The 22647-nt window shown below is 43.9% G+C and overlaps 1 protein-coding gene across 1 annotated transcript in view; it reads left to right on the forward strand.

Annotated features, from left to right (window-relative positions):
• The window catches only part of sorl1 (sortilin-related receptor, L(DLR class) A repeats containing), a 74284-nt gene that overhangs the window by 41548 nt on the left and 10089 nt on the right, over positions 1–22647 (forward strand). The window contains exons 7-33 of the mRNA XM_023428486.2: positions 605–706; positions 1102–1271; positions 2883–3075; positions 3751–3868; positions 6861–6934; positions 8060–8148; positions 8635–8813; positions 10284–10470; positions 12529–12657; positions 13062–13147; positions 13898–14070; positions 14176–14307; positions 14791–14882; positions 15489–15735; positions 15860–15998; positions 16448–16621; positions 16734–16847; positions 16961–17083; positions 18353–18472; positions 18561–18686; positions 19090–19200; positions 19519–19650; positions 20130–20261; positions 20364–20498; positions 21047–21199; positions 21600–21779; positions 22296–22424. Of these exons, the coding sequence (XP_023284254.2) occupies positions 605–706; positions 1102–1271; positions 2883–3075; positions 3751–3868; positions 6861–6934; positions 8060–8148; positions 8635–8813; positions 10284–10470; positions 12529–12657; positions 13062–13147; positions 13898–14070; positions 14176–14307; positions 14791–14882; positions 15489–15735; positions 15860–15998; positions 16448–16621; positions 16734–16847; positions 16961–17083; positions 18353–18472; positions 18561–18686; positions 19090–19200; positions 19519–19650; positions 20130–20261; positions 20364–20498; positions 21047–21199; positions 21600–21779; positions 22296–22424 (3739 nt within the window). The remainder of the gene's footprint in view (positions 1–604; positions 707–1101; positions 1272–2882; positions 3076–3750; positions 3869–6860; positions 6935–8059; positions 8149–8634; positions 8814–10283; positions 10471–12528; positions 12658–13061; positions 13148–13897; positions 14071–14175; positions 14308–14790; positions 14883–15488; positions 15736–15859; positions 15999–16447; positions 16622–16733; positions 16848–16960; positions 17084–18352; positions 18473–18560; positions 18687–19089; positions 19201–19518; positions 19651–20129; positions 20262–20363; positions 20499–21046; positions 21200–21599; positions 21780–22295; positions 22425–22647) is intronic.

A 22647-nucleotide genomic window follows, 5' to 3' on the forward strand; every position in this document is an offset into this window, starting at 1 on the left:
CTGGACCCACCATCCAAACCTTTACAGGATTTGGTTTCTCTGAGTGTTTTTACCTGAAATCTGATATATTTTTTTATTGCATCACTCACTCAGAAAACAGTCAGCCAATCAGAAGAGAGACTCAGAGCCTCCTCTCTTCTGATTGGCTCACCGACCTGTTGTTACTAGAGCTGCAGAGAGAAGCCTGAGAGAGGAGATGTGAAACTAAACTGAGATGGTTTTTGGTTCTTAAAACCACAAATATATTTTCTTATGGATCAACATTTCAAATAAAACACAGAAGAATAAGAAAATATAAAAATATATATAATCTATATATATTAATATTTAATCAACATCTCCGTGTCTTCCAAACAAAAGTATAATAAGTTACTTGAATTAAATAATTTTACATTTGTTTTGGGGGGTTTTTATCATCTCGATTTGTGCTAACTCAACATTTTTCCTCTTCAGTGACAGATGAAGCCTGTAGGTCAGTTCCAAGTTGCGGCTGATGATTCACAGCATGTTACTAGATTGGCTTTTTAATGGTTTGGACTAGTTGAATGAACTGTGCTCTCTCTCTCTCTCTCTCTCTCTCTCTCTGTGTCCTCTGCCTCTCCAGAAACTGTTTGGCAGCCACGAACCTTCATCTGTTCAGCTCTGGGTTTCCTACAACCGCCAGCCGATGAAAGCCGCCCAGTTTATGACCCGCCATCCGATCACGGTGAGTCTTCTTTTTACGCGTTGAACAGTGATTCACAAATAAAGATAAATGTATGAAAGCAGCAGACGTTGAAGTTGGACCGGGTGTCAAACATCGACACCTTTTTGGTGCAGACTGAAACGTGGAGTCAGGTGGACAGTCTCCCTACGTCGACTTATTATCTTGTAACTGCCGCACACATCCTCATCTACAACCCCACCGTGAATTCAGGCATAGAGGATTGAGGCGGGTATACAAATACCTTGACTTCAATACCGATTTCCATCTCCAAAAATATAAGACACAAGCGACGCTCTTATTTTGGTGGAAGAACCGCCTACACTCCTCTGCACAGCGTCCACTCTGATATCCAGCCTTTTCCACACTGTGTCTTATGTACTGTGTCTTCCTAACAGGAGTACTACATAGCAGACGCATCTGAAGACCAGGTGTTCGTGTGTGTGAACCACCTGAACAACGTCACACACCTGTACATCTCAGACACACAGGGCCTGTCCTTCTCCCTGTCGCTGGAGAACGTGCTGTACTACAGTCCTGAGGGCTCAGGGAGCAACACACTCATCAGGTGCTGCACACACACACACACACACACACACACACACACACGCACGAACACACATATTATCTAACATATATCAAAAACCTGGTAGGCTTGTTGGAGAGGGAAGTTTATTGTGAAGTAAAATCTCACTAAAAACACGTAACACACTTTGAATAAAAACCATTTCCTGGGACATTAAACTCAGCCACCGTTCTGCCCCAGTATAATATATATACTAAATATATATACTTTATGTTTTCATGGCTTCGTCTGTGGTGGAAGAAGAATTCAGATTTCTCACTTTACTTTAGTTTTATATTTGATTTCCTTTAATAGTCATTTCTAAGCATTTATATACAGAAAAACAAACTCCAGACCCCAGACAAACAATATAAAGTGCAACATTAACTTAACTGGAATATATACGGTTGATAAAAAGGTAATACATGATAAAATATGTGTAGGCCTAAATTTAAATTAACCTGCATCCATTCACCCTGCCTCTCGTGGATCAGCTTCTAGTAGCATGTTCCTGGAAAAGCTTCTCAGGGAGGGATCCAGCAGGTGTCCTTAATCTGATGCCTGATAACCACCAGAGCGAGGAGCAACGCCCGAGCTGCTGCTCCTGTTTTCAGTGCACGTAGATCCCATCGAACCGGAGACTCGCCCTAACCACTCGGTTATCGGGGTCGCCCAGGGTCATTTAAAAATGACTGTACAGTTTTCAGGAAGGAGGAAACATGTTTATTTCTGCTGTGAAGTTGGACATTTAAACATGGGAGTGTATGGGGATTGACTCACTGTTGGAGCCAGACTCTAGTGGCCATTAGAGGAACTGCAGTGTTTGCTTCTTCATCTTTCAGCCCTGGACGTCTGTCTCTTATACAGGTTGTAAAAAAAAAAAAAAAAAAAACGATAATGAAAGAGTGAAAACTCTAATTACACCAGTTACATAACTTAATTGGAGTTAATTGGAAAGGGAGTTCATGCCTTACGCAGCATAAAAAAATGTGGACAACGATACAAGGCATCCACAGTTTCATTACCCAGGTTCCTCATGAACATCTTAGTAACTGAGAAGTTCCCACGGCAACCTCAGGAACCGCCAGATCTCTAGTTCCCGACACAAATGCGTGATAACAGTGACGACGCTTTGGAAACATGATGTTTCCTTATCTAATAAAAAGAGGATTTATTGATGTGGAGCCACAGCGCTGTGCGGCCTCTCGGCTCCGTGTCCATTGTGTTTCGCTCCATAATCGCATCAGGAAGATCCTGTGTCGCTTTGGCATCAGCAGTGTTGGCTCAGGTGTGTGTGTGTGTGTGTGTGTGTGTGTGTGTGTGTGTGTGTGTGTGTGTCTCCGGTTAATGAAATTAGCTGTGGATCTTTGTTCCCTCTGTGTGTCAGGTTGTTTTGGGTAAACATTTCTTACATCACATCAGTTCTGGGTAATGAAGGTGTCCTGTTCACCTCTCTGCTGTGTGTCATGTCAGCTGGACATTTTGAAATGCTGATGTTAGTTTGTGTGTCAGTCCTCCTGTGTGTCTGAGTCTTCTGGAACAGGAAGTTTAAATTGCTTCTTGTGTTTGACTCTCCCTGACTCCTGTTGTCTTGTGTCCCCTCTTGTGTTTCAGGTACTTTGCCAATGAGCCGTTTGCAGACCTGCACCGCGTGGAGGGGCTGCGAGGCGTCTTCATCGCCACGCTCATCAACGGCTCGGTCAGCGAGGACAACATGCGATCCGTCATCACCTTCGACAAGGGAGGGACGTGGGAGCTGCTTCAGCCGCCCGCCGCCGACAGCCTGGGAGGAACCGTGGACTGTCAGGTACGACGAGCTTCATTTCTCTATTAGCTATTTGTAACTTTTGCTTTTGCTACATTGCTAACGTTAGCATTAACTTCTGTTTACTTACCGGTCTAGAAGAAAACGTTGCAGCGTTCCTTTACTCGCCAACATCCGTCTCCAGAAAGTAACACCAGTGTCAATTCTTGTCTTCTACTGAAGTTAGCATGCTAACCAGCTAGCCTCAGCCCGTCACTTTCCGATAGCGACTCACTGTGGCCTCCAGTCTCCCATGAAGACGTAGCGCTGCTCAGAGGACGTACTATAACCTCTTGTATTGTAAAGACATAGCGATGGCCGAAAGCTCTTGTCATGTGATCACTGTATCTGCTTTAGTAGCACAGCGTCTTGCACAGTTCGCTCATTGCTCCATCTAAACCAAGCTGGAAAATGAAGCCAACACTGACTCTGCAGTTCCTCTAATGGCCACTAGAGTCTGGCTCCAACAGTGAGTCAATTCCCATAGACTCCCATCAAACCTCCATCACAGAGGGAGACGGCCATCGCTTTTTAATTTTGATCTTTATTGAATTCCAGTATCAGCCCAACGTACCGGCAGATCAATAGTTTTAACCTTGGAGAGAAACTGTCTCGTAGTCGATCTGAATACCTCATGAGAGAGACAGAACATCATCATGTGACTCTTCTCTCCTGCAGCTCAGTAAAGGTTGCTCCCTTCACCTGGCCCAGCGCTGGAGCCAGCTGTTCAACATCCAGCTGAGGAGGATGCCCATTTTATCCAAGGACTCTGCGCCGGGAGTCGTCATGGCTACAGGTGGGACAACGAGCGTTTGGTGATGGTGTAAATGTTGGAGCCACGTGAATCCATTTGTAATTGTTCAAATCCAGTGGAACTTTTAAATGTGTCGCTGACCCGTCCTCATGCAGTTTAATCTTACTCTCACAAATCTAATAATTAGAATAATAATCGTGGACGCGATATCTCAGTAACGCCTTGAAGGAACTTCTTCAAATTTGGCACAAACATTCACTAGGACTCAAGGATGAACTGATTCGATTTTGGTGGCCAAAGGTCAAAGGTCAAGGTCACAGTGACCTCACAAAAAACAGCAATTATGACAGAATTTCGTGTAAATGGTTCATATTTTATTATATGACTCTGGATAAACAGGATGTCTGATGATCTGAAGCTAGTCTGAGTGGCGGAGGCAGACAGCCACGGGGAGGTGACTGTAGGTTGTTTTTTTTTATTGATTAATTTGCCTTGGGTTAATAATTAGGATCAACAGATTAATTTGTTTTTGCCGATTGGTGATATCAAGTAAAAATATTGCTGGATCCCAAAGAACTACTGCGATGTGCTAATGCTAGTCAATAGGTGCCTTTCTAGAATATACAGTAACCACACAGTAATCCAACAAGGTACAGAATATAGAATAAGATAGGATCAATATAAATGCATAAAATGACAAAGTGGAATCTGTGTGATAACGAAGAAAATAATAATATTATATTCAGTAATTTAAAGAGTCATTATGAGGTCAGGAGACTTTGGGCACCAGCTGTAGGACGATGGTGTCAGTGACGGAGCTGACCTGTTATTTGATGTTGGAGCCAACAACTTCCTCTCGTTTTGATAACGCACATGACTTTGTTCAACACAGGAAACAAGCGATACAAACCACCACGTCTTCCTCTGCTGTGCTCGAGCAGCCTCCGCTTCCTTAAACACAGGAAACGACGAGAAAGTCTGGTGCTAGAAGCTCGTGTTGTTTAGCGTGTGTCAGCGCGTCAACATGTTGCAGACACATGAGTTTCTCTCCTCTGCAGCTGGAGGCATCGCTGCCTCCTCACAGCTGCTGGAAAGCATTGATTTGTTGATACTCTCTAGTGTCTAGGAGACTGCTTTCCCTGCACTCAGCCAGTCCCTCTAATTAAATTCTTACTAGATAATGGGAAGAGAGAGAGAGAGAGAGAGAGAGATGGGGAGAGAAAGAGAGAGAGAGAGGGAGAGGGAGGACTGGCAATCGCTGGTGCCATTCGCTTTATTATCACTCTCAAACAGATGGGCTAATTACTGCTGCAGCACCCAGCGACCACTCGACGGGTCAAACACACTCATGAATAGAGGAAAGCACAAAACTACACAATCATGTTTATACACACAACAACTTCAACTGGTCAGTGCTCGACATGTTTGACTAATATGTCCGTTTGGGATTATAATGTTTTTATAAAAGTTATGATGAATGATGTTTGATTAAATGAATTCAAGGTTATTTTGAATTCCAACTTTAATAAGATGCAGCTGAAGTTTAGTTTCTCAACATATACGGATGTTTTTTTTGCAAAAGTTCGTCACAAACTTTTCCTCAGTGAACAGAAGTCGATACGACCCCTGCAGCAAGCACACATTAAAAATTAGCCTTTCTTCAAATGTTAATGTTCTGTTACTTTTTATTTCATGAACTTTTAAAAAATAGAAAAGTAGAATCACCTCCTCACGGCTGTATCCCTCCGCCAGCCAGTGAAGCTGCAGGAAATATGGTCACAACCTCCTCTTCTGTTCCTGAGGTACAGTGCTGAGTTTGTTGTGTTTTTGCAGAACATTAAGATGTCACAGTGCAGTTGACCTTTGACCCTTTGGATTCATCATTTTATCGATTAATGTTAAATTGTGTCATCGTTAGCGCATGAGGCCAAAAACTTGTTTTGTGTGTGAGGTCAAAGCGACCTTTGAGCTTTGACCTTTGACCTCCAAATTCTTATCAGTTCATCCTTGAATCCTAGTGAATGTTTCTACCAAATATGAAGAAGTTCCCTCGTGGCGTTACTGAGATATCCAGATCCTGAGATGGACGGACAACCTGAAAACGTAATACCTCTGATTGTTGTTGCCATGGAGACATAAAAATAAACAGTAAATAATTGAGTCATGTGCAAAAGTTTGGTTGCCTCAACAAGTTCTGGCTTAATTCAATTAAATTAAATTTGATTTGTATTATCTTAAACTCCTGTACCTTTAAATGTGCAACAGTACAAACCAAGTTTTTAGAGAGTCTGTTTTCGGCTGATCTGGCGGCCGCAAAACCGCACAGACGGAATATTTCCACCGCCATGTTTAACAGCTGGCAAAGGTGTTCTCCAAACATACTTACCTGTAGTGACTGTGGAGATCGATTACATCTTCATCTGTCCACAGCGGTTTGTTCCTAGACGATCCAGATGTTGCTTTACATACGTTAAGAAGTTGACTTTAGTGACGAGGTCGTTGATCACGTTTCCGTTTGAGGACCATCGCTCCATCGTCATTTCTGTAGTTATCTTAATTTGATGATGATGATGATGCTGATCAGGTGATGAGCAGCGTCTTGTATTAGCCTGTTGTAGTGTCTGGATTTCTGCACATGGGATAAAATTTTTATGCCTCCACGCCGGAGATGACCGCAGCTATGAGAAAATGGTGAGAAGAATTAAAAAAAAAAAAACAGGAAGAAAAACCAGAGAGATTACTTTTCACTTCTGCGTTTGATTTCCTCATGTTTCTTTTGTGAACCGCCTGCGCAGATCATTCCTGGTGATCTGCCTTATAAAATAACACACTGTCAGAGGAAAGTATTCGCCAGTGCATGCAAAGGCCACATGCATGAAAAGATACAGAACGCCACGGTTAGACTTCTTGGGTTACACATTTTCCGTGCGTGAAGGCAACAACAGCGGCCACATGGAGTCTGTAATATTCGGGGGGGAAACCCCTGTAATGTGTGTCTGTGTGAGTGAAATGCCTATTTGTCCTCTGGTTGCAGGATCTGTGGGCAGGAACTTAGCCAGCAAACCTAATGTGTACGTATCGAGCAGCGCTGGAGCGCGGTGGAGAGAGGTCAGTATAAAATCTGACACAGATGACAAGAAAAACACAGTGTGCTCGTGTGTTAAAGGGTTTTCAAACGTCGCAGTGAATTTCATTTCAGTGGCTGGAAATGTGAGCAAGCATTTCTTGAATATACTGTATAATTAACTGATAAATATATTGTCATTATTGTTTGATAGAAATAATCATCACAATAACTCTTTTCATGAAGCGTCACTTGCGTTTCAACAACTTATTTAACCTTTAAAACTTTGTTTCTTTAACGACTTTAAAGCTGCATTAATTGGATGATTTAGCCACCTCCTGGAACAAGCAGTAAACCCAACATCTGGCTTATTATCACCTTATAAAGTTCTTATGGTGCATGTGTTAACTTTCAGTTCCTCATCCAGTGGAAACAGAGTAACATCAGCAAGAACTTGGTTGAGTGGAAATATTGATTAATGCGGCTTTACATTGTTTTAAAACTTAAAGATTCACAGAATCAAAATCTCTGGTTTTGACTGAATATAAAGGATTTGAAAGCTTCACTGAAAAGTTCTCATTTACAAACGAGCAGCACTGGAGTTTGTCTGCAGGATGATCTTTTATAATCTTCCATCGCTAGTGGAGTAGATCGGTTTTCATGTTCAGCATGATGATGTTTAACGTCCCCGACTTCCTCTGTCTCATTTAAACACTTCAGCAACCGTCCTTTTTTATTTAAGAGACGTAAAAGCTGAAAGAAACCAGGACTGGGGTATTTACTGATGAATTTAATGTCGGAGAATGAAATAAAAATAAAAATAAAAATCTCTAGAGCTCGTGTTCACCACAGACCATTACTTCAGTCATCTCACCAAACACCCAGAGAGAGAGGAAGTGCTAAAATGCAACTAGCTCCTGGGTTTTAGGACTCATTCCTGCAGCACTCTCTTATAAAACACACTCTTTCTTCCCTTAACTGATATTCCATTAGTTTAGATTAAAGCACCCTGACTTCCTGTTTCAGCAGGACATGAGATGATTTGCTCTTGCAGATAAACAAAGTCTTGAATTGACGTTAAATATCAGAATATTTCAGGTCACAGATGAATTGTTTTGTGTGTGTTATTGCTCAGTATGTTGTGACTGTGTGTGCTCCCTGTCATCCAGGCTCTGGCCGGCCCTCATTTCTACACATGGGGAGATCACGGTGGGATCCTGATGGCTATCGCACAAGGAGGCCCGACCACACATCTCAAGTAAGTCCAACTGGCCCGAGTCCAACCCCCTCTCCTGATCCGTCATTCAACAAAACTGTGTCACGCTTAAACCCGGAGATTCCCTTTCCCTTTTTCTTCCTTTAATTCCCAAACAACTTGAGGGAAATCTGGGGAGTGAAGCTCATAAACAGCCGCTGCCCCTCGTTAATCAGCAGGAGCAGATTGTGAGAACGTGAAGCAGCTTGTTGTGGAGGAAAAGCAAATAAAGCTTCCCTCAGTAAACGAGAGGTGGGGGGGGGGGTGAAACATCTCTGTGCCGGCAGCAACACTGCAGGCGACGTGTATTCATGTGCAGGTGATACAGTTTGTTAATATGAAAGCAGCAGCTGAAGATTCACTTTTCTTACCCTGGTGAGGCAGTAATCTGGTTTTCCCTTTTGATGGATTCAGTAATCATCGCAACCGGGTTCAAACACCTGCTTAAACTGAAGCGATGAGTTAAACGTCGGTCCGTGTCCCCGTCAGGTTCAGCACCAACGAAGGCGAGACGTGGACCGACTTTCAGTTCTCAGACAGGGAGGTGTACGTCTACCAGCTGCTGACGGAGCCGGGGGAGAAGAGCACCATCTTCACCATCTTCGGCTCCTACGCAAACCAGAGACACAGCTGGCTCATCCTGCAGGTCAACACCTCCGACGTTCTGGGTAGGTGGACGAGGAGGAGGAGGAGGAGGAGGAGGAGGAGGAGGAGGAGAGGTCTCAGCTCTTAGCAACAACAGCAGCAGCTACTTGTAGGTTTATACTTGAGCCGAAGTTTTCAACAGAAGATTTCATTTAGCTGGAGGTTCTGAATTTGAACTCACCATTAGCAAAGATGTAATAACCGTGTGAGGCTAGTTTACACAGTGTGACTTCTTATGGAAGCCTATAGGGGACTGTATTCAAATGATAATGTGATTCCACAATAGCATTATAATTTTCCAACAATACGTTTGTTTATTTGAGTAAAAACTGAAAGTGAAAATGTAATAAACCCATTTTCATTTTCACGTACTTGCACAGTTCGGAAGAGCAGGGATGTCACAGGAAAGTAATAAAGCATTTCCTTAATTTCATATTTCTAAAAGGAATTAAAAATAGGAAATGTAAAAAGAATTTATAAATGAACAATTAGTCAATCATCAATAAATGCTTCATATTTAAAAATGGATTTACAAAAACAGCAGAAAGGACTTTATTCATGAATAAACAATAGAATCTTAAAAATGGAAAAATGGATTCCCTCCTCAATTTCCATTTCCTTTTCCAGCTGCTGTTCCTGTTCGATTAGCTAATAGTATTTATTGATGGATAATTCATTTTCTTATTACAATTCCTATTTTTAATGCATATGATTTGGAAAATGCTAATTTTTAATAATCTGAAAATGAAAATAAAAACAGCATTTGACATTTAATTTTCAAAGTCATCACCTGCTGTACAGCGAATAATATTTAAATACAATATGCAAAACATCTGTTGTATTTTCATTTACATGTCACTGCGCAACAATCTTATGTATGTGAACATGAAAATGTAAATAGGATTATTGCATTTTCATTTTTTACTCAAATAACACATCCTTATAATTCTATTGTTGAATTACATTATCTTTTAAATATTGTCCCCTGTAGGCTTCCATAGCCTTTATCCAGTTAGCTCAATAAAGACACGTTAGCTTCTTTTGCTGCCTAACATGTGGGTCATGAAGCAGCTGTTTGTTTGGATTAACTGCGATGACTGTTTACAGTTAGTTACACTTGTCACTACAATTGAAGGAGCAGTTGTTGGAGGATCATAAAGTCGAGAATAAATGTCTCTTAAGAAATTATCTTTAGCGTCTTTAGCATCTTTAGCATGAGTCTCGTAGCAGCTAACATTGAAAATGAGCAGAAAGAAATTTGTTTGTGCAAAAATCAGGAAATGTGGATTAAATAAACTTTACAAGGACATTGCAAAGTTCAGTTGACTTAAGTCGGTGTAAGGTTTGTACAAAGTATAATAAAAAAAAGTCATTATGAAATGTAGAAACGTACCAAATTAGCGACTTACTACATTGTATATTACCAATCTAATTAGTTAGACTCCATCATGTCAACATCAGATGTCTGTAGTTTTCTTTTCCCGTTGTTCCAGGTGTGCCGTGTTCAGACGCCGACTACAAGCGCTGGTCTCCGTCGGACGAGCACGGTAACGAGTGTCTGCTGGGCAGAGAGATAACCTTCAAGAGACGAGCTCCTCACGCCACGTGCTTCAACGGGGAAGACTTCGACCGGCCCGTCACCGTCTCCAACTGCTCCTGCACACGCCAGGACTACGAGTGGTGAGGGAGGGACACGCACAACATATATTATATTCCTCACTTACTCCCAGTGTCATCAGTGATGGTTGTTGTCTGTAACTCAGTCGGTCGTAAAGAAACAAGACACGGCGCCACAGTTGTCCCTCAGTTCGAGGAACAGAAGTTATAGTCAGCACCTTTCATTCCTTATCAGTCGATTCACTTTGAGCAACATATGAAAGGCGAAAACCCCCGATGCAGCGGTGGATCACGGTCCTAGCAGAGAGGACAGAACGAGCCAACGACGTAAAACCATCTGCTGCACAGAAATCCCCCGCGGACCGGTCTTTAAACAAAGCCCGTAGCCTCGGTCAAAGGCACCCTCACGCCAGGAGGCGAGGGGACACCTTTGCAGGGTGTGCTCCTCCTGCTCCTCTGGTGCAAAGGGAGGGGGGACGGAAAATCAGAGACCATGGAGCTCGTTGCTGTGGAGGCAACCTTCAGACAATTAGCAGCAAACTGAGTTCAGGTAGGACAGAGTGTGGAGATCAGCAAACGTCAGAGAGAGAAGGAGCGAAGAATGGAGAACCACAAAGGGCCTCAAGCACCAACAGCAAATCCCATGAGGAGACGCTTGATTTAACCATAGGCCTTAGCTGGAGCACTCCAGCGCCTGGCGTCACTCCATCAAAATCAACATGACAACAATGACACAGCCGCCAAGTACTCTTTGATTGTGGAGCTGTAGAGACTCTTTTTGACCCTTAAGTCAAGTCAGAGACAAAGTCTGGGAACACAACTTCTTTTACTGTTGCTGGTTCAGGCAGGAGGAGAAACCCCGTGTCCAGGCCTCACGCTGCGCTGGGCCTTAGCTTGAAAAGAGAAGTCACACGTCGGAGGAAGGAGGACTTCTTCTGCGCAGGGTTAGCTTTAGCGCTCATTGCGGATAGTACAGTTAGTGTTATTAAACAGAAAGCAGCCGATCAGTGACGCAGGAGCTAACAAGGACCAAACGATGGACTCCAAGTCTTGCTGCTAACACCGACTGAAAAGGTTAAACCAGCTTCAAAGCTAACTAGCAGTAGCTACCTAGCTCTGAGGTGAAGAGCATAAGAACCAAAGGACATCTGGTGACAGGCTTGTACAGATGTGCATGAGTAGAGGTGAAATGTGTTGCACCAAGTCAGTCGACTGAAAGGAAACACGCCTGAGTAAGCTTCAAACAGGAAGCGTTTCGTGTCTGAAAAAGCTGTTTTTCACTTTAATTTTAATATGAGAATGAACAAAATGTCACTGTTTTGTTCATGTGTCACACCTCGGAACGGAAATGTTGAATTTCAAATGCAGAACTACCTCATGGTTGTTCACTGTCATGTGACACTACAGGTAGAGCTCAGGTGTGCACTGGTTCCTTTTATCATCCTTGAAATGTCTCTCGAAGTCCAGCTGACAAATTCATCATATTTTTAATTCAAACACTTTTTTCTTGTGACTCAACAACCACTGAACAGAACAAACTAACTCTAAACATCTGTTAGAGAAGGATTTTTCTGGTTCATGTTTTTTAATTTTTATATATAAATTTATATTTGTCTTTATTTTTATTTAAACTCGGAAATCATTGAGGGTAAAGCTCTCATTTACAATGATGCTGAGTAGATGAAAGTACCAGTTAAAAACAGAACATCAATTAAAACAGACATATAAGTACAATTAATAAATAATGTAATGACAAGAATCAATTAAAACGTTCAAACAGAAATTAAAAGTCACAGATGAAGAATTCATTTTGTCCAAACAATTATTATTGATTGTTAAAGAGTTCTTTAAGACAGTGACTGAGCTAAAAGAGTTAGAAATCAAAATCTGTATTCATTAGCATTAGTGTGGGCGGGGCTTCTGTCATATCACAGGTAGATGGGACTGATGGGAAACCAATATATTTATCTAAGCCTGAGCTCCTGTTACAACTCATTTAAAATGCAGGTGCTGTCAATACTCAGAGGGCAGAGGTTAACTGGTTGTTTTTATTCTTCTTCCTCCTCTTCCTCCTCTTCTTCCTCCTCTTCCTCCTCTTCTTCCTCTTCTTCCTCCTTCCAGTGACTACGGCTTCAAGCTGAGCGAGGACCTGTCTCTGCAGGTGTGCGTACCTGACCCCGAGTTCTTAGGCGACCTTTACGCTCCTCCAGTTCCCTGTCCCGTTGGTACGACCTACCGCCGCAGCAAAGGGTAAGCTGCAATTAACCAACCACAGAGGAAGAATGTGGTTTGTTAGCACGACGTGTAGCAGCTAAGCTAAACCATCAACCGCTGCGAGACAGGTGGTCGTTAAATTGTCACCTTGGGCTTAAAGCCATAAATCTGATTCTCAAAGTGCAGATACAAACCTCTTCACCTGCTGCTTACAACATGATAATTAGGAGCTGCAGTCATCAATTATTATTATGTTAATGAGTTTCTATTACTTGGGGACTTCCTCCGAATGCAAACGAGCCTCCGTCCTCATTGGTTCATCACCTCCGTGCTGTTGCTGCCGGCGGATGTGTTTGGTGAGAGCACCACCAAGTGTCCGACTGAGGGAAATGCATCTCTTCTTCTCTTTCTTTTCTTTTCTTTTTTTGTTACTGCTGCAGCTACAGGAAGGTTCCAGGGGACAGCTGCAGTGGAGGAGACGTGGAGTCCAGGCTGGACGGAGAGATGCTGCCCTGTCCCGTCGGAGGTAAACCTGCACTTTATTAGATTTAAGAAAGCAGCACACATGGGACCACTTTCTTAAAAGTATCGCGTCTATCATTGAGGTGTTTCCTTTCTTATAGAACTGATTTAAAAAAACAAAATCCTGGATATTTTACTCCCATGTTTGCTCCTTTTCTTTGTTGTCAGCTTGTGGAACGAATGAAGTTCAGTATAATCACAGGATTTGATGCATCTGTCCTTAATCTGCGGCTGAATGTGTCTCAGTGGGATGTTGCTTCATAAACACGTCTGAAATCAAACCATGAATCTGCTGAAACGAACTCTTGTAACATGAGACTTGGTGGAAAGTGAAGAAAATATATATATATATATTCTCTAAATCTAAAGGTGTAACTGTAGAATAAAAACTTTTAATAGGAGGATGAAGATCAGAAAACTGTGAGTGAATCTGTGAATTCTTCTGAAAATAAAACATAAAATAATCTTGATGTGACGAGAACGTCTTTGGAAAAAACCACGTTAAGATGTTTAAGAAGTTTTGGGTGAACGTGGCTCACCTGGTGGAGCGAGTACCACGAAGGCTTAGTCCTAAGCGCGGCGGCCCAGAGTCCATTTTGGCGCAGTTGTTGTATGAACGAAGCGAAACGTATCTCCCGTAACTAAGAGAAGGAAATGTCACTCAGTCTCACGGGTGAACTCTACAGCCTCGGGATTCTCCGCACAGACGTTGTTGCGTCTCCGCTCATCAGTCCTGTTTCTCATGTCCTTGCAGAGAGTAACGAGTTCATCCTGTACGCCGTGAGGAACTCCATCCACCGCTACGACCTGGCCACGGGCACAGACCAGGCCCTGCCTCTGGCCGGACTCAGGGAGGCCGTGGCCCTGGACTTTGACTACGACAAGAACTGCCTGTACTGGGCCGACATCTCGCTGGACACCATACAGGTTCACCGCCGACTCTGATTTTCTCTGACGCAGACCAGAGCGCCGATACAGTTTGTTTAGGCGGAGCTCGGTGTTTATCACGGGTGTTCTCCTTGTCTCCTGCAGCGTCTGTGTCTGAACGGCAGCACGGGTCAGGAGGTCGTCGTGAGGAAAGACCTGCAGAACGTGGAGGCCCTGACCTTTGACCCCATCAGCAGACTGCTCTACTGGGTCGACGCTGGAGCGCAGAAGATCGAGGTATTGAAGTGTTGCACAAAGCAGTTTAGTTCTTTTATTATCTTAAGCCGGATTGTGTTACAATGAATTCTGGGTAAATTGAGACTTTTTTCAATAATAAAAAAAATGGCCGACTGAGAGAGTGAAACAGTAAAAAGAAAAATCTAAAAACTGTTTTCTCTTTTCTCTCCAGAACAACATCAGCAAACCACAAACTATGAGCCATGTTTTTGTTTTGTTTTTTTGTAGCTGGGTGCTACTGGTGTCATTGATTGTTACCATGGTAACATTGGTCTTAGCCCCGAGTTAGCCTCGGGGGAGGGGGGTTAAGGTGTGTAATGTTTTTGTCTTAGAATGAGTCAGTCTTTGTTTTCTGGACCAACACGACGGACCAGTCCCACGTCTCTGTGTGAAACCGGCCCAGAGGTTATCAGAGGTCAAACACTGAACATGATAAAACATACAGGTGAATAAAACAGTTTCTCTGTTCTTGTGTGTTTGAAGGTTTCTAACCCTGATGGAGATTTACGCCACACTCTGCTCAACTCCTCCATCCTGGAACATCCCCGTGCTCTGGTTCTGCTTCCTGGAGAGAGGTGAACACACACACACACACACACACACACACACACACACACACACACACGTCATCTTTAATTTAAGAAACCAACATAAAGAAAAACCAACTAATCTGGTCTGGTAACCCTCAGCCCTCAACGTCCGTCTGATGGGGGGAGGGGGGAGGGGGGACCAGACACTATCCAGACACACCCACATTGACCATCACAAAGATTTGGTTCCACTTCTGCTTTCGTTTACGATGAGCTCAGCTGGTCATTTTTTCTTTTTTTGTTTCAGTCGGCAAATAAATTTTTTGCTGCCTCACCGCTCGCTTCCCTCTTCTGCCTCTGTCTCTCATCAGGGGAAAATAAGGCCGATCACTCTCGTGTTTATAAGGAAGGAGTCGCTCAGGATCGATACACCAGGCAAACTGGTTATTTTGCCTCCGTACACAGTTCAATCTCAATTAGAATAAATCAGATTAAGCACAAAATGCCTGTTTTAGGATTTAGTTTTTTCCGACAGTAGAAGAGCAGATGAAAGTGTCCGTGCTGAGATTATAATAACCATAAAACAATGCACCAGTTTTTAGATGAATCAGTGATAACTCCAGTTAAATTCACGCTGTAATCTTCCCTCAGCATGATGTTCTGGACCGACTGGGGGGACCGAGCGGCCGGCGTTTACCGGAGCTACATGGACGGAACCAACGTTACTTGCATCGTGTCGGACGGCGTCCGCTGGCCCAACGGGATCACGGCCGACGACCACTGGCTGTACTGGACCGAAGCCTACAGCGACCGCATCGAGAGGGCCGACTTCACCGGGGGCCAGCGGAGCGTCCTCATGGAGGGGCTGCCCCACCCGTACGCCATCGCCGTCTTCAAGGTGAGCCAGTACACACCGTATAAACGTCCTTGTTGGATTCGATGTTTAAAAATGTAGAGAAACAAACAAGTTTATTGGTGAAAATCTCTCTGAAGCTCCTCCCTGCTCAATGGTTTCTCCTCAGAACGACCTGTACTGGGACGACTGGTCCAGGATGGGAATCTTCAAAGCTCCAAAAGCTGGTTCCCAGAACAACGAGCTGATTGTCGGGAGGCTTACCGGAGTCATGGACCTGAAGATCTTCTATAAGGGGAAGAACCGAGGTAAAAGATCAGAGAGTGGAGACGAAGCTGAACAAGAATCTTAGCTCGAAGTAAAAGATTCCATGTTTATGAACAAACACTGAACACTGTGTTAATTAAGGCAAATAGTTTAGAGAGTTTATGTCTTATATCAAGACCTGCCACTGTGATAAGACAATGTTGTGTTATGTTGTCGGACCACTTCCTGTCCTTGTTTCCTGTCTCAGTCTCACTGACAGATTACGTCCATGACAAAAACTAGAAACAGGAAGAAAAAGAGTTTCTCCTGCTTCCTGTTCATCCCCAATGTTCAGTCGTTCTCATTAAGATAAGAGCTGCTCTGAGAACGTGTTATTTGGCGTCCGTGTTGTTACGGGGTCGGATGTGGGTCGTCTTGTTTGAGATTTGGAAAATGTCTGGAAGCGCTGGGTTAGAGAGAATGAAAAACTGATCTGATGCTCGTCCTCCAGGACACAACGCCTGCGCCGACCAGCCCTGCAGCCTGCTGTGTCTGCCTCAGCCCGGCCACCGGCACACCTGCGTCTGCCCGGACGGCGCTCCGACCGTGACCATGCCCAACGGCGAGCTGCAGTGTCAGTGTCCCAGCGGCTACCAGCTCCAGAACAACACCTGCGTCAAGACCGGTGAGACACAATCATAACGGTGACGTGCTGTGAGACGTACGAGCTCGTCTCTGTTGGAAACCGGCTCATTAATTAGCGGTTTGCGTGTGATCCTTCGTTTTCCTCCAATCAGAGCACAGCTGTTTGCCCAACCAGTACCGCTGCTCCAACGGCCGCTGCATCAGCAGCATCTGGAAGTGCGACAGCGACAACGACTGCGGAGACATGAGTGACGAGCAGGAGTGTCGTAAGTTTCCAGGAGCGTCTCTCTCTTCTCACAGCGTGGATTAAAAAATATTGTTTACATACGTATTTATCCGTCTGTCTCTCTCTGTTCGTTTGCGTCCCGCTCACTCGTAGCCACGACAACCTGTGACCCGTCCAACCAGTTTCGCTGCGTGGCGTCAGGCTCCTGCATCCCGCTGGCCTTCAAATGTGACCATGAGGACGACTGCGGAGACAACAGTGATGAAGAGCACTGTGGTAAGACAGAACTGCTGGTTGTTCACTCCTGAATGTGTTGACAGACTGTTAGTGTAAATATTCTGTAGTTAATGCTCAGAACGAAGCTTTTGGTGTTTTTTACAGTTAATAAGTAAAAAATCAACAAAATACAAAAATTAAATCATAATTTAAGTGGTTTTTTTTTTGCATGTTTTCGGGTTGTTCGTCCTTCTGTCTGTCCCATTCTTGTGGAGACAATTTCTCAACAAAGCCTTGAAAGAACGTCTTCAAATAAACCACACACACATTCATTCGGACTCAAGGATAAACTGATTAGAATTTGGTGGCTAAAGGTCAAAGGTCAAAGGTGACATCACAAAACACTTTTTAGCCGTTTCTCAACACATTTCTTACAAATGATTCATATTTTCCATGACTCTGGATAAACAGGGGTGTGACCTGAAACTAGTCCGAGCGGAGGAGGCAGAAAACCACGAGGACGTGATTCTAGTTTTATTTTTATTTTTATTTTATTTTTCTATTTTCGAGGACGTCACTGTCTAATATACATAATATGTGTTGTAGGCGTTGACCTTTAGCATTAATGTTATGTAGTTAAAATAACGTTAATAATGTTCACAATGAAGTTTTTGGCTTTTTTTTTTTTACTATTAATAAGCAAAAAATTAACAGAATATAAAAATAAAAACATTATTTAAGGGTTTTTGTGCATCAAGAAATGTTTAAAAATGTGTTTTAGGGAATTGTTTTTTAAGCTTAAAAAGTAAAATTCTAGTAAAAAGCTGAAAATGGAGGCTAAACCTTGCGAGTTCGGATCTCTACTTTCTCAATAATCTGTATCTGCTGCAGGGATTTCTACGTTTCTCCAAAATCAAAGAATTGTAATTCACTTACTGTCAGATACAGTAATTCTCCAGCGACCCTGGAGGCGTCCGATTTAGCAGCTAATGCACATTCAGACAAACTTTAAAGTTTATGACTGGGCCCAGAACAGAGCCCTGTGGAACCACATTCACATTTTATATGTAAAATGTTCTAAAAACATGGAGATTAACAGTAAATTCTTCTGTATTACCACTTGTAATTTAAAAAAATATATAAGCATGTGCTTAAATTTTGTATTGCAACCTTTTCGAAGTGTTTATTGTGCAAGTTAGTTGATCCCTAAAGATCTTTATGTGAATATAATCTGTGTTTTCTTGATTTATTTGTAGTTTTTTACTTCTGTATCTTTGTATTTAAAACTGATCCTTTATATTATTGATTTTTTGTTGGTACATTTCTCAGAGTCTCACCAGTGCGGCCCCGGGGAGTTCACATGTGCTCGAGGTGTTTGTATCCGCGAGGCGTGGAGGTGCGACGGAGACAACGACTGCAGGGATTGGTCAGACGAAGCAAACTGCACAGGTGAGCGACCACATGACGCCTGTTAGAAATGAAACTACACCGTGTGTTCCAGTGGGAGCTGTTAATCTCTCTTGTGTTTTTCCCCTAGTGGGCCACCATACCTGTGAGGCCAGCAGCTTCCAGTGTCACACGGGTCACTGTATACCACAGCGCTGGGTGTGTGACGGCGACGACGACTGTCAGGACGACTCGGATGAAGACCTTCGATACTGTGGTGAGTTCTTTACTTTAAATGTCTTCTTATTTAATGCTTTATTATTTTATTCATCATTTTATCTGATTTTACATTAATGTTTTTAATGTTTTTCATTTTAGATCAGTGCTTTTAACATGTTTTTATGTCTTTTCTTTTCATTTCTTGTATGAACGAATAAAGCTTATTATTATTACTTAAACAAGTCAGTTTTGTTTGTACTGAGCACTTTATCAGGAGATAGAAATAGACAGGAAGGTCAGGGAGAGAGAGACAGGGGATGACATGCAGCAAAGGGCTGTGGGTCGGACTCGAACCCACGACAGCTGCAGTTAGGACTAAATCTACGTGGTAGGCGTTCTAGCAGGTGAGCCGCCGCCGCGGCGCCCCATAATAGTTCTTCATTTTGTGTGTTCGTTTCCAGAGGGAACTCGGTGTAAAGGCTTCCTCTGCTCCAACGACACCTGCCTGCCGGCCACCGTCCACTGCAACGGCATCCAGGAGTGTCCGGACGGCGCCGATGAACACAACTGTGGTGAGCGACCCCTCCCGAGGCGCGAGGCGTCAGACGTACACAACACACACAGTCCTACACTCTGTAAACACGCAGAAGTGACGCACACATTCAGATTCAGTGTGAGTTGCGCTTTTTGAAGAGGCCACTGACTCACACAGACCAAGATGGCGGCGTTCCGGCCTCCCTAACAAAACAACAGGGTTACCTGGAGACAGGAACATATAAAGACGCCGGGAAACAGCCAGTATATGTAATATTTATATGTAACACTTCTTCTTTATGCTGCGTGTTGTTGATGCGTCATTTCGTGTGTTGCTTTGTTTCTTTGCCCCTCAGACCCCCTGTGCACCCGCTACATGGAGTTTGTCTGCAAGAACCGAGCCCAGTGTCTGTTCCAGTCTCTGGTCTGTGACGGGATCAAACACTGTGAGGACGGATCCGACGAGGACGCCGAGTACGCCGGATGCGGTGAGGAGAAATGACAAACGCAGCCCCTGAAAACAGGTCGGGACGCAGAACCACGAAACCCGTATTTAAACCTGTAAGCCAGATAAAATCAGCACTGACACGAAACACTGCGCGAGAAGAGGAGGCGTGTTCACACCGGACCTCTCACACACCTGTGCACCTCAACAGTGACTCTTTAAATCTGTCTTTTTGTGCCGGTAACATCTGGAACAGCTGCTCCGTCTCTCTTGTTTTTACTTGGTTGTGAAACTACTTGTAGCGTATCAGCTTGTCTGATCATGTTTCTCTCTTATTTCCTTCATTTCTTTACCAAACAGATTCATACTAGACCTTAAATTAGACTTAAAATCCTGCGGTTTATAACCTGTGTTTACGATTTTTAAATGTTTTTGCCCTAAAATTCCCGTTTACGCTCTGATTTGGTCACCTACAGATAATGGAAATATAAGTCTGATCTAATATGTGCGTTTTCTTTTCAGCCACACCGTCTGAATTTGGCAAAGTGTGTGACTCTTACACCTTCCAGTGTGCCAACGGAGTGTGTGTGAGCCTGGAGTGGAAGTGTGACGGCATGGACGACTGTGGGGATTACTCCGACGAGGCCAACTGTGGTGAGGAGGAGGAGGAGGAGGAGGAGGAGGAGGAGGAGGAAAAGATTGTGTTCGTCAGGAATGATCGACAGCTGTGTTGAACTTTAACTCTCTGTGCTGCAGCCGCTCCCACGGAGGTCCCGGGCTGCTCCAGGTATTTCCAGTACGAGTGCAGAAACGGACGCTGTATTCCCACGTGGTGGAAGTGTGACGGGGAGAACGACTGTGGCGACTGGTCTGACGAGGCCCAGTGCACAGGTGCGTCTGTCGGCCGGTGTTCTTCAGAAGTGACGTCACATCTCATTGTTAACAAAAACAAACCAAATAAACACATGACGTCCCCGCTTTACCTCACTCTCCATGTTTTCCTTCACTCCTGCACTGATTGATCTTCAAACCATCAACCACAGATCTAATATATATTTATATACTAACAAACATTTGTACTGCCGCTGTGTGAAGGGATCTGGCTGAGTTTGATAATTAAGAGTAATTATTATTATTTTTTCATTTACTTTTTCTTTTAATCTAGCAAACGCACATACATCTGTCTGATACTCAGATCTCTCTCTTTTGTTTCATCCCCCTCTCTCCTCCTCCTCCTCCTCGTCTTCCTCGTCTTCTCTCCTCCTCCTCCTCCTCCTCCTCGTCTTCCTCGTCGTCCTCTCTCCTCCTCCTCCGCGTCCTCCTCTCTCCTCCTCCTCGTCCTCCTCTTTCCTCCTCCTCCTCCTCGTCCTCCTCTCTCCTCCTCCTCCTCGTCTTCCTCGTCCTCCTCTCTCCTCCTCCTCGTCCTCCTCCTCCTCCAGGTGGCGTTACTCCTCACACCGTGGCCCCCGGCCCCTCGACCTGCGCCCCCAACCGCTTCCACTGCGGCTCTGGAGCCTGTATCATCAACACCTGGGTGTGCGACGGCTACGCCGACTGTCCCGATGGCAGCGACGAGCTCGGCTGTCCCACAGGTACCGCCCCCGTCTGCTGATTGGTCGAGAGTTTTTTTGTGCTTTATATCTTATTATTATATATTATGTGAATTTCTTTTTGTTTTAAATGTTTTTTTATCAGGAACAGAAAATTATCCAATAACATGTGTAACATATGATATACAGTGTCTCCTCCCACCAATATGTATATGTTAATATCATGAAGGAAGAGGATAGAAAACAAAAACAGAAAAGATCCTTAATTTAGAAAAGAAACAACAGTTGTCGACATCATGTTTCTATAAGTGATATTTTAGTTTTCTTCTTTCTTTGTTAATTTTAGCAGCTTAGCAATAAATTCTAATTTAACATAAAAGAAGAAGTTAATTAATAAAAACAATAATTCCCACTCTTCTGTTCGTTGTGTTTTCTCTGACAGCTGTGAACGGCTCCGTGACGCTGGCTCCCGCACCCACCCAGGCCCCTCCTCCCCCGCCCTCCCCCGGCCGTTGCGGTCGGGGTCAGTTCCTGTGTCGCCGACCCCCCCACTGCATCCCCGACTGGCAGCGCTGCGACGGGCAGCGCCACTGCCAGGACGGCTCTGATGAAGCGCACTGCCGTGAGTCTCGCCTGTTTGCGATTCAAGGAGGAAGGAGGGATTCAGATTAGACGATATATACTTACTGCTGAATGTGAGGCACCTTTAAATCCTCCAGAGTCACAGTGTGAATCTGTCCTGCGTCCTGACATCAGCTGAGATTCATTCATCAGATTTCGCTTTTGGAAATTAAACTCAAAACCTGCAGCTGAAATCTGAGCAGATAAAAGATCTCAGGAGACGTTTGAGGTCGTTGGTGTTTCCACCACTTTATCATTTCCGTCAACACAGTGAACTTTTAATGGTCGTTGGCAATAAAGACACAAACAGGTTAATTGTTTGTGTGTTTTTAGCTCAACAACATTGTGTTTATTTGTAGTTGTGACTCAGATGAAGATCCGATCACATTTTATGATCCATTAATACAGAAAAGCATCTGATTCAGACGATTCGCGGCACATCAGATACACATCATTGAATAACGACAATATGAAACTGTTCTCTTCTTCTCTCCCCCCTCCGCCTGTTCTTCTCCAGCCACACGTGGGCCTCTGTTCTGTGTCAACGGGACTCGCTGCTCTGACGGCGAGGCCTGCGTGCTGGACAGCGAGAGGTGCGACGGCTTCCTGGACTGTTCGGACCACAGCGACGAGGACAACTGCACCCGTACGTCCACACTGTCTCTCACCCATGAGCCGCTGGACAGTCTGATGATGCATGATGTTAGGAAGCTGGTTGTTTAAGTAATCAATCAATCAATCAATCAATCAAACTTTATTTGTACAGCACTTTTCACACAGGTCAGTGCAGCTTCACAGACTCATGAATCAAATCAAGTGAGAAAGCTGAGAATGAGATACAATGAAATGAATTAAAAAAGCTTTAATAA

This window comes from Seriola lalandi, unplaced genomic scaffold (assembly GCF_002814215.2).
Source record: "Seriola lalandi dorsalis isolate HSWRI2012SDOR001 ecotype SW California unplaced genomic scaffold, Sedor1 jcf7180002054875, whole genome shotgun sequence".
Classification (NCBI taxonomy): Eukaryota; Metazoa; Chordata; class Actinopteri; order Carangiformes; family Carangidae; genus Seriola; species Seriola lalandi.